Raw genomic sequence first — 15,584 nt, 5'->3', positions numbered from 1 at the left:
TAACCTAACCCAAATACATAACTAACCCAAAGATAAGACACCCAAAGATAATACCTAACCCAAAGATAATAAACCCAAAGATAATAACCTAACCCAAAGATATAATAACTTAACCCAAAGATAAGAAACCCAAAGATAATAACCTAACCCAAAGATAATAATCTAACCCAAAGATAAGAAACCCAAAGATATAACCTAACCCAAAGATAAAAACCCAAAGATAATACCTAACCCAAAGTAATAAACCCAAAAACAATAACCTAACCCAAAGATAATAAACCCGAAGATAATAACCTAACCCAAAAATAATAAACCTGAAGATAATAACCTAACCCAAAAATAATAACCTAACCCAAATATAATAAACCCGAAGATAATAACCTAACCCAAAAATAATAACCTAACCCAAAGATAATAAACCCGAAGATAATAACCTAACCCAAAAATAACCTAACCCAAAATAATAATCCCGAAGATAATAACCTAACCCAAAATAATAACCTAACCCAAAGATAATAAACCCAAAGATTATAACCTAACCCAAAGATTATAACCTAACCCAAAGATAATAAACCCAAAGATAATAACCTAACCCAAAGATAATAAACCCAAAGAAATAACCTAACCCAAAGATAATAAACCCGAAGATAATAACCTAACCCAAAGATAAAAACCTAACCCAAAATAATAACCTAACCCAAAGATTATAAACCCAAAGATAACCTAACCCAAAGATAATAACCTAACCAAAAGATAATAACCCAAAGATAATAACCTAACCCAAAGATTATAACCTAACCCAAAGATTATAACCTAACCCAAAGATAATAAAACCAAAGATAATAACCGAACCCAAAGATAATAAACCCGAAGATAATAACCAAACCCAAAGATAAAAACCTAACCCAAAGATAATAACCTAACCCAAAGATAATAAACCCAAAGATAATAACCTAACCCAAAGATAATAACCCGAAGATAATAACCTAACCCAAAGATAACAAACCCAAAGATTATACCTAACCCAAAGATAATAAACCCGAAGATAATAACCTAAAACAAAAATAATAACCTAACCCAAAGATAATAAACCCAAAGATAATAACCTAACCCAAAGATAATAAACCCGAAGATAATAACCTAACCCAAAGATAATAAACCCAAAGATAATAACCTAACCCAAAGATAATAAACCCAAAGATTATAACCTAACCCAAAGATAATAACCTAACCCAAAGATAATAAACCCAAAGATAATAAACCCAAAGATAACAAACCCAAATGATAACCTAACCCAAAGATAATAACCCTAACCAGAGATAATAACCCAAAGATAATAACCTAACCCAAAGATAATAAATCCAAAGATAATATCCTAACCCAAAGATAATAACCTAACCCAAAGATAATGACCTAACCCAAAGATAATAAACCCAAAGATAATAACCCTAACCAAAGATAATAAACCCAAAGATAATAACCCTAACCCAAAGATAATAAACCCAAAGATAATAACCCTAACCCAAAGATAATAAACCCAAAGATAATAACCCTAACCCAAAGATAATAAACCCAAAGATAATAACCCTTACCCAAAGATAATAAACCAAAGATGATAACCCTAACCAAAGATAATACCCAAAATAACCCTAACAGTAACAGTATGTATATTCATGAACAATATTAACAGTATGTATATTTATGAACTCAAGTCTGTTAAAAATAGTGCATTTATGGTTTGATAAATATTGGAATAAATACTGTTCTGTTGTTGCAAGAACATACTGACTAATGATATAATGACTTTCTTTATGAATAAGCTCAGGACCATAAGGTAGGTTTGGTTTTTTTTTTCACAAAACAAAGGTGCATTAATGATCTAACTTTTCATGTTATTTACACAAACTTTGTTCAGGACATCAGGTCTGGATAAATTGCTCCTGTTTCAGGAATAATTTTTATTACAACAATTTCTCCAATGACTTAGAACCAGGCCTGTAGAATGTGAATGGGTTATGTGAATAGACGATAAGGGCTTGGAGAGGGCTTGGAGAGCAGCACAACCACTTAGATCCTTGTGATGATGTATAACACTGGATATTACATTCGTTACATCAGATATAATAATAATGTGGCAGCGTTTCGGGGCCAGTTGCCTAGTTTGGCTTTAGAAGAGATCATCTGTCACTAGGGGGTAGCCCCCACTGGCTCCCTGCACCTATCCATAATCAATAGAATTTATTGGTGCATATTAAATGTTATGAAATTCCTTCAAAAATAGCTGGTTCAAAACTCACCAATGGAGCTTGAGGCCAACTTGTGAATTGGAAATCCTTTTACAGCCTCGATGTGACAACCCAGTATCAATGAGCAGTAGCAGCAGTGTGCTTTGTACGGTATCTAATGGATGTGTCTGTTCTGCCAGCAGTCCTCTGTAGCCTCTGCAGCTGGGTCGCAGTTTGCTGTTGCTGCTTTTGTTGTTCAGATTTTATTAGTTAGTGTGTTTTTTGCAGCAGAACACTAACCCAGATAGTGTTTGCAGTCTTATTGTTATCTGCATGTGACTACATAATCCCATAAGTGTGTTTTGTACTAGTTTTATTAGTCTTGTTGCAATCCTACTGCCTTTTTTTGGCATGCTAGCTCAGCAGCATGGCTCTTGGGATGCCAGTTAGCTGGTGAGTCACTGGTCAGTCCACTACTTTGTTCCAGAAAAAAATTTGCAATACTTACTAGATGGAGTCCTGTGAATGTACAGACAATGACAGTCCTGAGAGAATGAATTCTAATCCTAATGACTCCAAGTTGTTTGTCCTTGTAAGCCACTGTATCACACTCTTGTCCCTGCTGCTCTCATGGACCTGCTCTTTTTGATTACATGGACTTTCTGTATCCCTTGGCAGGATACTGCAAAAAAAGACAGTATTTGAGGATTTCTATCAAATCTGGTGCTCACAAAGACACATAGATATGCAATGCGCCACCATGTGTCTGTTTTAAAGTATTTTATGTGTTCCACTCAGGACTCCTGACCCATGGTTAGGGTTAGGCTAGCCCTAGCCCAGGGGTGGGCAATCATGGTCCTCAAGGGCCGGTATTCTGCATGTTTTAGATGTTTCCCTCTTCCAACACACCTGGTTCACATGATAAGTCTATCCTCAAGCTCTACTGAAGCCTGATAATGACCTTCAGGTATGCTGGAAGAGGGAAACATGTCAAACATGCAAGATACCGGCCCTCGAGGACCAGGATTGCCCACCCCTGCCCTAGCCCTAGCCCTAGCCCTAACCCTAACCTTGGTGTTGGAGGGTTAAGGTAAGGCCATCCCTAACCCTAACCCTCTAACACTGTAGAAGCAAAACTGTGTTTTCCCAGATCCTTTGCTTCCGTATGAATATTTCATTGTCAGCCCCTTTCTATTTGGATATCCCTGGAAAAAACATTAAGTTATTTTTATTCTTGATGTCTGGACTGTTGCACACACTGCAGAGTTGGAGCTTTTAACTTCACACTCAAACTATTTTGAGAGTATGATCTGTTCTTTTCTCTCCCAAAATAATGTGCCAAGATTTATCTGGTGTCAGATCAATACTTTGAGATGGAGATTGAAATTCATTTGATTCACGGCTGAAGGGAAATGAAGCAGTCAAATAAAAACCCAAGCATACACAGCCTTGTGGTGAAGGCAGTAGAAGTCTATTTGTGTTGTTAATCGTACAGATTCACTCCTCCCAACTTCATTTGACTGCGTGTTAATTAACACCTCTAAGTGACTGGGAAAGCGACTTCCACAAAACATTAACCCTGCGAACATTTCACAGACAGACAAACACACCTCTGCCAATTAATTGCAGCCCTGATGAATGCCTGTCATCAGAGGCCTGGGCAGTATGTTTGTCTGCCACAAAGGGACTCATTGATTGGTTTTTAAAGACTTTCTAAATATGCCTAACGGGTGGAGCCAACATGCTCCATTTGTCAGTGCAATCAAGGACAGACGTCCACGACGGCCCAGGCGCCGTGGATGGAAGTGTCCGTCGTGTGCCTGGCTGCCTTCATTTGGAGATGAATGATAAGCTGTGGAGGGTTGTTCATAGCCGTGGTTCCTCATTGCAGCAGACACGGGTCACTGATCATTTTGTTTCTGATTGATCAGACTCATTTTCTGTTCTCCTCTCCAGGAACTGCAGATATCTGCCCTCCCAGTAAAATCAACTGTGTTGACAAAGCACTTGGTAAGAAACAATCTTCCTTCATTTCTTTTCTCATTACAATAGATTCCCCCAAAGGGAAATGGAAACACAATCAGTAAATATGATAAGGATTTTTTTCCCTTCGTAATACAAATACCTAGAGGTACTGTGGATATTTGAAATGACTTTTCCTCATTGTGATTGAGTCCTTTGAGTTGGGTGGCTGCACCGTCTCCATTGTTGAACTGTTCTTATTAAAGTCTTTTCCTGCATATCTAAATCCACCACCTTCAGCCTCCACTCTGACCTCCAGCACATCACCACTGAACAAAGACTCTTTGGTTTCAGACACATTACTGCCGTCACAGTCAAAAAGGACACTTTTATAGCGGACATAGAAGTACAATTACAATTTCTCTGGCAAATAAGTGAGAAATTTAATTATGTCTCTTCACAGGATTCACCCCCTATTTAAACATGGATGAATGAAATCTTAGATATATCCACCAAGAATGGACCGTATTGGTTGGGTCATATTCCTGACTCAAATTGTGTGAATAACCGCTCCCTTTATCAAAAGTAATACATTAAAATACCATTTATATATTTAGATATTAAAGGTTTTTTTTGTGCCACTTCAGACAAAGAATAGCATCCGTCCTGCTCCTGCATCCAAGTAACCTAACGTTGGAGTAATAAACTACATAAATCATCAGGTTATAATTACAGTTCTCCATCTCCCTGTTTTTGTCTGGGTTGAATGCATTTAGTGTTTCAAAGGAGAACTGGGAAAGCTATTTACTCTGCAGTTTGCTTCGTTGGCTTGTTTTTGGAGTTGGGATTGTGTAGTTCATGCCTGCATGTTAATTGAATCTGAATCCAGGTGCTTTTTGCTCCCAAAGTAACAATTACACAATGTACATCATTTATTCTCTTTGCAAATACAATAACTGCAGTGGCTGGCAATTCAATGATATTATTACACAAACAAATCATCTTGTATCTGTATCATTTTTGCAAACTATATTAAATAATGAATACACAGTGGAGTTTTTTTTCACCATGTTTACACAGTAGCCTTGACTGGATTTTACAGTCTAACCTAACTCCACTGTTTTGTTTCACATTTATATTATTGCCATGTTGTTCCCTCCTGGATGATTGAAACAAAAATGGCAGTAAAAGCAGAGCTAACATTGCACAGAAACCCAGAAACATAAATGCTAATGAATGCAATTGTCACTGTATCTTCTACATATGTATAGACAATTCCTTTGCAAAAACATTCTTCCTAACAGCTTGATGAGTTGGTTATGTCACTGTTGTATCACCAGCTTGTTGCAATGCCTAAAAAAGTCGCTAAAACAAATGAATGCTGCACACAGTGTGTTTATTCCTTTGATCCAGAATAGCTCCGGTGTTGCTTTTCCTTCCAGATCCTGGGTAGTTAGTCTCTTCCTCTGCAAATGATAGTCAACAGATCTGCATTGAAACTGAGCCGGTGTATATCCATTCAGCCACTGTTTACATGTTCTTCCAGCTCAGCTACAGAAGAACAGTGGGGATACCTGTCCATGCGAAACGCCCTGTAATCTCACCCGCTACGGTAAAGAGCTCTCCATGGTCAAAATCCCCAGCAAAGGCTCTGCTCGCTACCTCTCCAGGAAATATGACAAGTCAGAGGACTACATCAGGTAGGTTACCGACCCAAACGTCCACCTTTAACCCATGAAGACCCAAACTTGAACCCTTCAAGACCCAAATGTCCACCTTTAACCCATAAAGACCCAAACGTCCACCTTTAACCCATAAAGACCCAAACGTCCACCTTTAACCCTTCAAGACCCAAACGTCCACCTTTAACCCTTCAAGACCCAAACGTCCACCTTTAACCCATAAAGACCCAAACGTCCACCTTTAACCCTTACAGACCCAAATGTCCACCCTTAACCCTTAAGGACCCTAACGTCAACCTTTAGTATTAGTAGTAGTAATAGTAGTGGTAGTGTGTCAGTTTTTAACACTGTGCCTTGGTGTGTTTTCCAGAGATAACTTCCTGGTGTTGGATATCTTCTTTGAAGCTCTGAACTATGAAACCATCGAACAGAAGAAAGCCTATGATGTGGCCGGTTTATTAGGTACGATCATTTTGCTCCCTTTTTTCTGAACCTTTTGGACAGGGTGCTGGTGCTGGGCGTTGGGTGCTGGGTGTTGGGTGCTGGGTGTTGGGTCCTGGGCGTTGGGTGCTGGGCGTTGAGTGCTGGGTGTTGGGCGCTGGGTGTTGGATGTTGGGTACTGGGCGTTGGGTGCTGGGCGCTGGGTGTGGATGTTGGGTGCTGGGCGTTGGGTGCTGGGTGTTGGGCTGAGTGTTGGGTGCTGGGTGTCGGGTGCTGGGTGCAGGGTGTTGGGTGCTGGGTGTTGGGTGCTGAGTGTTTGCTGGGTGTTGGATGCTGGGTGTTGGGTGCTGAGTGTTGGGTGCTGGGTGTTGGTGCTAGGTGTTGGGTGTTGGTGCTGAGTGTTGGGTGTTGGGTGCTGGGTGTTGGGTGCTGAGTGTTGGGTGCTGGGTGTTGGGTGCTGAGTGTTGGGTGCTGGGTGTTGGGTGCTGGGTGTTGGGTGTTGGGTGTTGGGTGCTGGGTGTTGGGTGTTGGGTGCTGGGTGTTGGGTGCTGAGTGTTGGGTGCTGGGTTTTGGGTGTCGGGTGCTGGTGTCGGTCGGGTGCAGGGTGCAGGGTGTTGGGTGCAGGGTGTTGGGTGCTGGGTGTTGGGTGCTGGGTGCTGGATGTTGGGTGCTGGGTGTTGGTAGGACATGAACGGTGCTGCTGTGGTGGATGCTGTGTGTTTTCAGGGCCAACAGGTACTTGTACTGTGCTCTGAATGCTGTGTTGATTCCAGGGGACATCGGTGGGCAGATGGGCTTGTTCATTGGAGCCAGTATCCTGACATTCTTAGAAATACTGGATTACATCTATGAGGTACGCTGTCACTCACTCTGACCACAGAAAGCACACAAACAATCCAAACACATCAGCTGGTGCCTAATCAGGTCTTTGTTTTTATTTTGTCAAAGTCCTTGTTTTTTTTTTTGTTTTGTTTTGTTTTGTTTAGCGTGGAGGTTATTTGTGGCAGATATCTGTGTGTGCTCTTCCTCAGACAGACACTTTTGCCAATCTAAGGACTGGCAGTGCAAATGTTATCACTTATTATGCATGTGAGGAGGTTTTATTTGATTTCCAGGCTGGAGAAACTAATATCCGCTGGGGACGGAGCCCAAGACATGTTCCTAACACTGATCATGAAACAATCTCCTGCCTCAGCTGCATCCACTTTAAACTTTCTAAGCAGCTCGTCTGCTGCTGCCAAAAACACATGAATAAACCCAATCAGAGGCAGGTTTTCTAATGCACATCATAACCAATGAACTCCTCACTGTGCTGCATCTCTTGTCTCCACCCTCATCTCCTCCCTCCCACCCTCCGCCATACGGTGGATGGAACTAGGTGATCAAACACCGGCTACAACGTCTGCTGAGGCCGCAGAAAGACGACAAGAAGAACAAACAGCAGACCAGCACTGTAGCAACAGTGGGTCTGGAGGAGATGAAAGCAAAGGTACAGTAACGGCACCTGCACCGCCTTCCACAAACTCCACCATGTTCCTGCAGAGCTGGGAGGGCCTCAGGGAAACACAAGGGCATCATTCACAGGGAAGCAAATTAATATTTGGCCTCTTCTAAAACATTAACGAGTGTAATGTTCCAAAGGAATGTCCTGACCACTGTCAACACAACATCCTAAGCCCAACCCTGGAGCCTGGTTTGGTTATTGCACAAGTTTATTGTGAAGTGGCTGATATCGCAACAATAGACCTCTGTCATTTATGAATTACACATCTATATTAAAAGCCAAGTGGCCTGTGATGTGTGTGTGTGTTGTGTGTGTGTCTGAGGATTCACACTAAGTCCCTATACTTGTGTATTTTTGCTCAGTGAATGAATAATATATTAAAAATATATAAATAATATATATGTATAATACCTATATATGTACACACACACACACACACACACACACTTGAGGTCTTGTCTGGTCATTGGGGGCCATTTTCTTGATATTCCTGGAGGTTTTCTGTTTCCTCCTGGACAGTAGCTCTGACACTTACTAGTCCTCAGTTTTGCGTACAGCCTCAGGATGCTGGACTTCAGCTGAAACCCTGCTTGTCTCCAGGTCTGGTACTTTGTTGTTTAGCCATGACAAACAGGAGGTAGTTGCGTTCCTGTACACTATGCACTAGTTGAGTCCCCCAGGACTTCCTGATCGTCTCTCAGGTCAGCTGTCCTTGTATCAGTCTGTCTGTCTTTAGGGCTTGGTCCCCAATCTCCATATTTGGGGGTTATGGTGAAACAACCCCCAAGCTGACTTGTTGTCCCCCTTGCCGTAGCATCTTTGTACCGTGGATGAGGTCCAACGCTGTACCTCATCAGTCTATAGCTATGATAGAAACTTTTTAGTGCGGATATTTGAACACTGAGCTAACAGCTGTTTCTTAGTGAGGATGTGGGGTTTCGAAGATCTGACTCATCCTATAAAAATTCTGTTGAGTTTTAAGTTTGTTAATGTTGAGTTTTTACTGAGGTCATGGTCTGTGCTAACGCTAACATGCGAAGTTAGCCTGTATGCTATCCTGTGGTTAAAATGCCTTATTGTGTGTGTGCTAACACTAACATGCTAAGTTAGCCTGTATGCTATCCTGTGGTTAAAATGCCTTATTGTGTGTGTGCTAACGCTAACATGCGAAGTTAGCCTGTATGCTATCCTGTGGTTAAAATGCCTTATTGTGTGTGTGCTAACACTAACATGCTAAGTTAGCCTGTCTGCTGTCCTGTGGTTAATGCCTTATTGTGTGTGTTCTCAGAGCAGAGCTTGGCAGACACACAGTGTTCACAGATAAACACTGTTTTCTGATTGGACCACAGTCCTACAATAGGAAAACTCCAATGGTCCATTATCTATCTCCGTACCAGTCCAGTCCAATTACAGAATGAATAAACTGATAAAGTTAGCACCACTCATGGAAGTAGCCTATCCAAGCTAACACCAACCTTTAAACCTAAATGTCAGTTTTCACAGTAATACAGTCAGTCCTTTCATTGGTCAACTCCACTACTCAGAAGTAGAACACACACAACAGTACACACCGTAGTGACACAATGGGTGGGTGGGGCTTGTTTTAGATTTTCTATGCTCACTGTTGTTTGTTCCATTGAATAACATGACAGTGCTCAGTTCATTTGGAGCTATTCAGGCTTACATGAACCACATGATCACCGGAGTGGAACATCGGAACATCAAAGAATGTCGTAACTCTCTTTATAGGGCTCTGATCACAGACTGGAACTGTAGACCAGAGGCATGATGGGTAATACTGACCCACAGACTGGTACTGTAGACCAGAGGCATGATGGGTAATACTGACCCACAGACTGGAACTGTAGACACTAGGCATGATGGGTAATACTGACCCACAGACTGGTACTGTAGACCAGAGGGATGATGGGTAATACTGACCCACAGACTGGCACTGTAGACCAGAGGCATGATGGGTAATCGCTTTATCCACCTCTCTCCATCCCTCTGGACCAGGGTCAACGTGGACTCCTCAGACCACATGAGGTTTTTCCATTGAAACACAGTCCAGTCTTAATGCAAACTGATGGATGTTTAAGGAATGTGCGTCAGTTAAAGCAGTGTTTTCCAACCACTGTGCCCTGAGAAATCATCAGGTGTGTTGTGGAATTTCACCTGACTGGTGTAAGAGCAGCGTACATAGGACAGCACGCACCAGTGATCCACCACAACAACACGCTCCTGTTTCCCTTTGCAAAATAAAAGTGAAAGTAAACCACCTCCAATGCAGTGTGTTCGGTTGATAAAGCCCCCCTCACTAGTGATGCGCAGATTAGCAGGTTACTCACAAACCCCAGGTATCGGGTTGGTGCGGGAGAGATATGCCTCCCATACTATTATACGACGGACCCCAAAGCTGGGGGTCTGTCCAAGGGGTCACAGACGCCCCCCTATCAGCATTTCTTGTTCCAAACGCCAGTGCACCCCCAGTGCACCCCCGATGTGCCGCCCCCCCCCCCCCCCCCCCCCCCCCCCCCCCACACACACACACACACACACACACAGGAGAGTGTCTAGTGACTGCTGCCAAGGAGTTCCCCATTGTGGAAAGCAAAGCTGCTGCGCTTGTGTTTCCTTTGACCATCCTACTGTATGTGTGTGAGGTGGACTCTAAAAACATGACTGATATAAAAGACAAAACAGACTCAGAGCTGTCGAGGAACATTCATGAGTGTCTTTGTTCAATTCCTGCAAGAATATCAGCTTTGTGTTCAACTAAACAGGCCCAGGTTTCACACTGAGGAAGTACACTGAGACCAGATTTGCATTATATTTACAGAAATAGACCTTTAGTGACATTTTTGTTTGGTGGTGTTCCTTGGGATTTTTCTAATGTAAAATATGTGCTATGGCTCAAAACGGTTGGAAACTCTGAGTAAAAGGGTTAAAGAAGTGTGTGCTCTGTCAAACCCAGGTGGGGTCTTTTTTTACACCACACTCTGTATAAATACGTCTACAACAGCGGAATAACCAGAGTGTATAAAATGAAAATTTACCCAAGGCATTTGGGCTTTCAGATTACTCTTTCAAATCAAACCATAGCAAAAATATTGGTTAATGCAAATTGTGCAAAATGGATTTAGAAGACCAGATGTGCTTTAATTAATGAGCCTCACAAGGATTTCTTCTAATATTTCTGAAAATAGATTTTCTGAGTCATTAATTCGGTTTTATCCTGTTTGTTTAGTTTGGAGATAAACAGAGAGTTAAAAGCCTCGTGGGTTTTAACTGTACCTGTTCACTATCCTTATCTACACAATAATATTCAACTATTACTTAAAATATGAGAATATTCTGAATTTGATATAAATAACTTATTTAATTAGTGCTTGTTCCAAATGTAATATTTTCTCAGTAAGACATGGGGGATATGCTGATATCATTCAGGTTTTAGGAACGTTCTTTCAACATGTGTGCAGTTTATTTATTTTAAGCCCTATTTGTATAGAACTAGTTTTACTTATAGATGTTTGTAATGTGCAATAATTGCGGGAGTTGTCTTTGATCTTAATCCCACGCAAATCGTCCATGTCTGTAATTTGTAAAGGACAAATTCCACCACAAATCCTATGTAATCTGTGCAATTTGATGGGATATTCCATTTATTTTGTATTCTCTGTGCATTTATTCAACTTATGTCCTGCTCAGAAACCATGAGGACTGTCCTGGAGATGATGAGTTCAAGTTTTAAAAGTATTTTGGTGCATATTCAGGAGGTTCATGTCATAAACTAGCATGGATATTCACTGAAAGAGCAAACTTAAATCCTCCAAAAAAACCAACAGCTCAAAAGATAATGAGATGGATGACATGTACGTCAGCTACTGTCAGGAACATTTTTCCATCTTTCAACAGTTTCCTGTCAGTGGTGAGCCTGCCCTGGACATCAGAACTGGGGAATGATGTCAGTACATCCAAGTGAAAACAGACTTGCTTGTCCAATTCACCTCATGAAACAACAGAACGGGGTTCATTTCCAGGTTCTACCAGTCCCACATGGAGGAGGCTGTAATGGGGTGTTTCCACAGGTTGTGATGTACGGCCTCTTACCTATTTATGAGTTAGGGTTAGGGTCAGGGGTCACAGGGTCAGGGTTCAAAGGGTTAGGGTCAGGGTTCACAGGGTCAGGGGTCACAGGGTTAGGGTCAGGGTTCACAAGGTTAGGGTTCACAGGATCAGGGTTCACAGGGTCAGGGTCAAGGTTCACAGGGTCAGGGTTCACAGGGTTAGGGTTCACAGGGTCAGGGTTCACAAGGTCAGAGTTCACAGGGTCAGGGTTCACAGGGCCAGGGTTCACAGGGTTAGGGTTCACAGGGTCAGGGTTCACAGGGTCAGAGTTCACAGGGTCAGGGCTCACAGGGCCAGGGTTCGCAGGGTCAGGGTTCACAGGGTTAGGGTCAAGGTTCACAGGGTCAGGGTTCACAGGGTCAGGGTTCACAGGGTTAGGGTTCACAGGGTCAGGGTTCACAGGGTTAGGGTTCGCAGGGTCAGGGTTCACAGGGTCAGAGTTCACAGGGTCAGGGCTCACAGGGCCAGGGTTCACAGGGTCAGGGTTCACAGGGTCAGGGTCAAGGTTCACAGGGTCAGGGTTCACAGGGTCAGGGTTCACAGGGTTAGGGTTCACAGGGTCAGGGTTCACAGGGTCAGAGTTCACAGGGTTAGGGTTCACAGGGTCAGGGTTCACAGGGTCAGGGTTCACAGGGTCAGGGCTCACAGGGCCAGGGTTCGCAGGGTCAGGGTTCGCAGGGTCAGGGTTCGCAGGGTCAGGGGTCACAGGGTTAGGGTCAGGGTTCACAAGGTTAGGGTTTACAGGGTTAGGGTTCACAGGATCAGGGTTCACAGGGTCAGGGTTCACAGGGTCAGGTCACAGGGTCAGGGTCACAGGGTCAGGGTTCACAGGGTCAGTTCACAGGGTCAGAGTTCACAGGGTCAGGGTTCACAGGGTCAGGGTTCACATGGTCAGAGTTCACAGGGTCAGGGCTCACAGGGCCAGGGTTCACAGGATCAGGGTTCACAGGGTCAGTGTTCACAGGGTCAGGGGTCACAGGGTCAGAGTTCACAGGGTCAGGGCTCACAGGGTCAGGGTTCGCAGGGTTCTTCTTTCAAAGTAAAACTCAGTCACATATTTTGACATTTGGTCAAAATAACACTTATATAAGCCTTATAATCTTCTGCTACGTCAGCTGATAGTTTACATTATAGCTCTGTTAGCTTAGCTCTGTTAGCTTAGCTGTGTTTTTAGACTCAAACATCCACAGTAAAACCACTAATCCTCTGTTTTCTGTTGGTTTGTGTTGTCAATAACTGAACTAAAGATCTGTTTGAATCCAACAAACAGGTCAGAACTGTCACAGTTTAGTCTGAACCACGGATCAACAAACAGAAACTTAGCAAAGATAAGAACATCCCATAATTACCGTGTACCTTCATCAGCCTCAGAGTCAAACTCACACATGTAGAAGAAACTGACATTTTCCATCCAACTCCATTCTTGTCACTTTCTTTGACTGTAAAGATTGTTTCTTAATGGTTCTCATCCAATTGGATCACTTTCTGATGCTTAGCTCAAATGCCCTGTGGTGTTTGTTTTCATCACCATGGGACCGGCAGACTGACTCACTACTACCTGTAGTGGTCATATTCACTTCCTGTATGTACAATCCAATCCATTGGCATTTTTGGCAGAACTTCAGAACTATAAATTCTAAACACTAATGATAATTTTATGTATTTTTTTTAATATTTCAAAGTAGAATTACTACTTATAGCTGTAGCTTGTTTAATGGAAGCCAGAATATTGGAATATTCATGTTCATTTGCCATTAGTAGGAATACTGTCTGTTTTGTAACAAGGGTCTAAAACAGAATATTTTGTTCAATGACTTTGTCTCATTATAGCATTGATAATAATATACATTGGTTTTATATAGCACTTTTCGAAGTACTCAGAGACACTTTACAATAAGCAGCCAAGGGACGAACACACAACGTGGTAAAAACAGATACAGAGTTAATACAAAAGGGCAAACAGAGAACAGTCATATTGTAACCATATATTATGCTGTGTTCCAGGCAACCCGTAACTCGTGTTTGTCCAACCTTCTACCAGTGTAAATGCTCTGGAATGTTCAGTCAAACCTGGGACTTCCACTCGTGAACTCGTACTAGATCCATGTTCTCCCAGTTCTGAGTTCTGACATCATGTAGCAATGGTGCCCCCCCGTGGATGTGGTGTTTATGCAGATTGTTTATTAAAACAAGGTATTGCTCTGATATTATTTATCTGTAAATGTTCTGTATAATCAGCAGCTGCTCTAGTGTTAGCTAGTTTTCAGTCCAGTGAGTGACAGAAAATTAATTCCAAATACGTATTCAAATATACAAATAACAGAACATCAAAGGTAGAACAGCTTCTCTTGCCTTATGCGCTGTTTTTTCTCCTCTGTTTCCCTCAGATAAGCAAAGAGCAAACACCTTTGGCGATAGAAATGATTGTAAATGAGCACGGTCCACCATGCTGGTTTGTTTACATCTAGCTTCCACAATTCCTTGTGCTCAGGCAGTTTGGCATGACTGGCCTGGAACGTTACAAAGTCGTGAGTCGTGGTTTGAAGTCGTGACTTACGGGCTCAAAAAACGGCCTGGAACGCAGCATTACTATAATATAACTGTACTGATGTTTGTTCAGCCTGATTTATCGTCGCTGTGTTTTCAACAGGAGCCCAATGACATGACGCGGAGTCATCCGGAGGGGCGTACGCCAACACCATCCTGCCCATGACCACCACCCCACCCCCCCACCCCCACCATCACACAGGGCACCATGGAGTGTTTGAGGACTTCGCCTGCTAGAGCCGACCATCATCTCCAGTCCTGGTGACACCAAAAGATCAAAGTGTGTGTGTGTGGTTCTCGCTAACAGAGCCTCGGCGTTTCTTGTCAGTCCTTTGTTGTCACCAGTGAAAAAGCTACAGCCAAAGTCGAACAATAACTTGTGCTGCTAAAAAACCCACTTAAACATACAGTACGTAGGCACAAATTGGACACCGCTTTTTCCTTTTCTTCTGTCCGGATGGGACCCCTCTCAACTTCGCCCCGCTTTAAGTCGGGCACTTTGTGATTCAGGACCAGCTTTTGGTACGTGATCATGACAAGGGAACACGAGGAGGACTGCATGTCACCTTGATCCAGAAAAGGAAAACTATGATTTATTTATTCAACTAGCATCTCAGCTGCTAGATTTTGTTTAGTTTTTCTATCTGTATCCCCCGATTTACTTACCTCTTCTCCAACTATTCCTCCACACTGTACCATATCAAGCCATCACATCATAAATTATGTAATTATTTAAAGATATGCTATTATCTACATGTTCTATTGTATACAAGATACTTTGGTGAGCAAATCTTATTGGTGTCACATCCATCCATCCAGAGGGGAATAATTTAGGCTGAAATGTATGACATTAGAAGATCTAGCGACATCTTTCCACTGGTTCACTTGGTCTGGTCTGTGGTTAAGGTGTTAGAGAGTAGCATTGTAATTGTACATAAAGTCCAACTTTAAAATGAGAAAGCTCTGTTTTAATGTTTGTTGTTTATATTCAGTTAATATAACTTAACAGATTATTAATTTAGCCATTTATACATTTTAGAAAAGAGATTTTATATGACAATAGCAATCACGATTGTAGCAATTACTGTACAATTA

General features: G+C 42.3%; 1 protein-coding gene across 1 annotated transcript; it reads left to right on the top strand.

Annotated features, from left to right (window-relative positions):
• The first annotated feature begins 3,863 nt into the window (after positions 1-3,863).
• Positions 3,864-14,655, top strand: LOC115415871 (acid-sensing ion channel 4-A-like). Its single transcript, XM_030129530.1, has 7 exons — positions 3,864-3,888; positions 4,182-4,235; positions 5,734-5,887; positions 6,240-6,331; positions 7,084-7,163; positions 7,689-7,799; positions 14,593-14,655. The coding sequence occupies exons 1-7, from the start codon at positions 3,864-3,866 to the stop codon at positions 14,653-14,655; spliced, it is 579 nt and encodes a 192-aa protein (XP_029985390.1).
• The last annotated feature ends 929 nt before the right edge of the window (positions 14,656-15,584 follow it).

This window comes from Sphaeramia orbicularis, unplaced genomic scaffold (assembly GCF_902148855.1).
Source record: "Sphaeramia orbicularis unplaced genomic scaffold, fSphaOr1.1, whole genome shotgun sequence".
Lineage (NCBI taxonomy): Eukaryota > Metazoa > Chordata > Actinopteri > Kurtiformes > Apogonidae > Sphaeramia > Sphaeramia orbicularis.
Note: the sequence above shows the minus strand (reverse complement) of the source record. Positions and strands in the feature narration are given on the sequence as shown.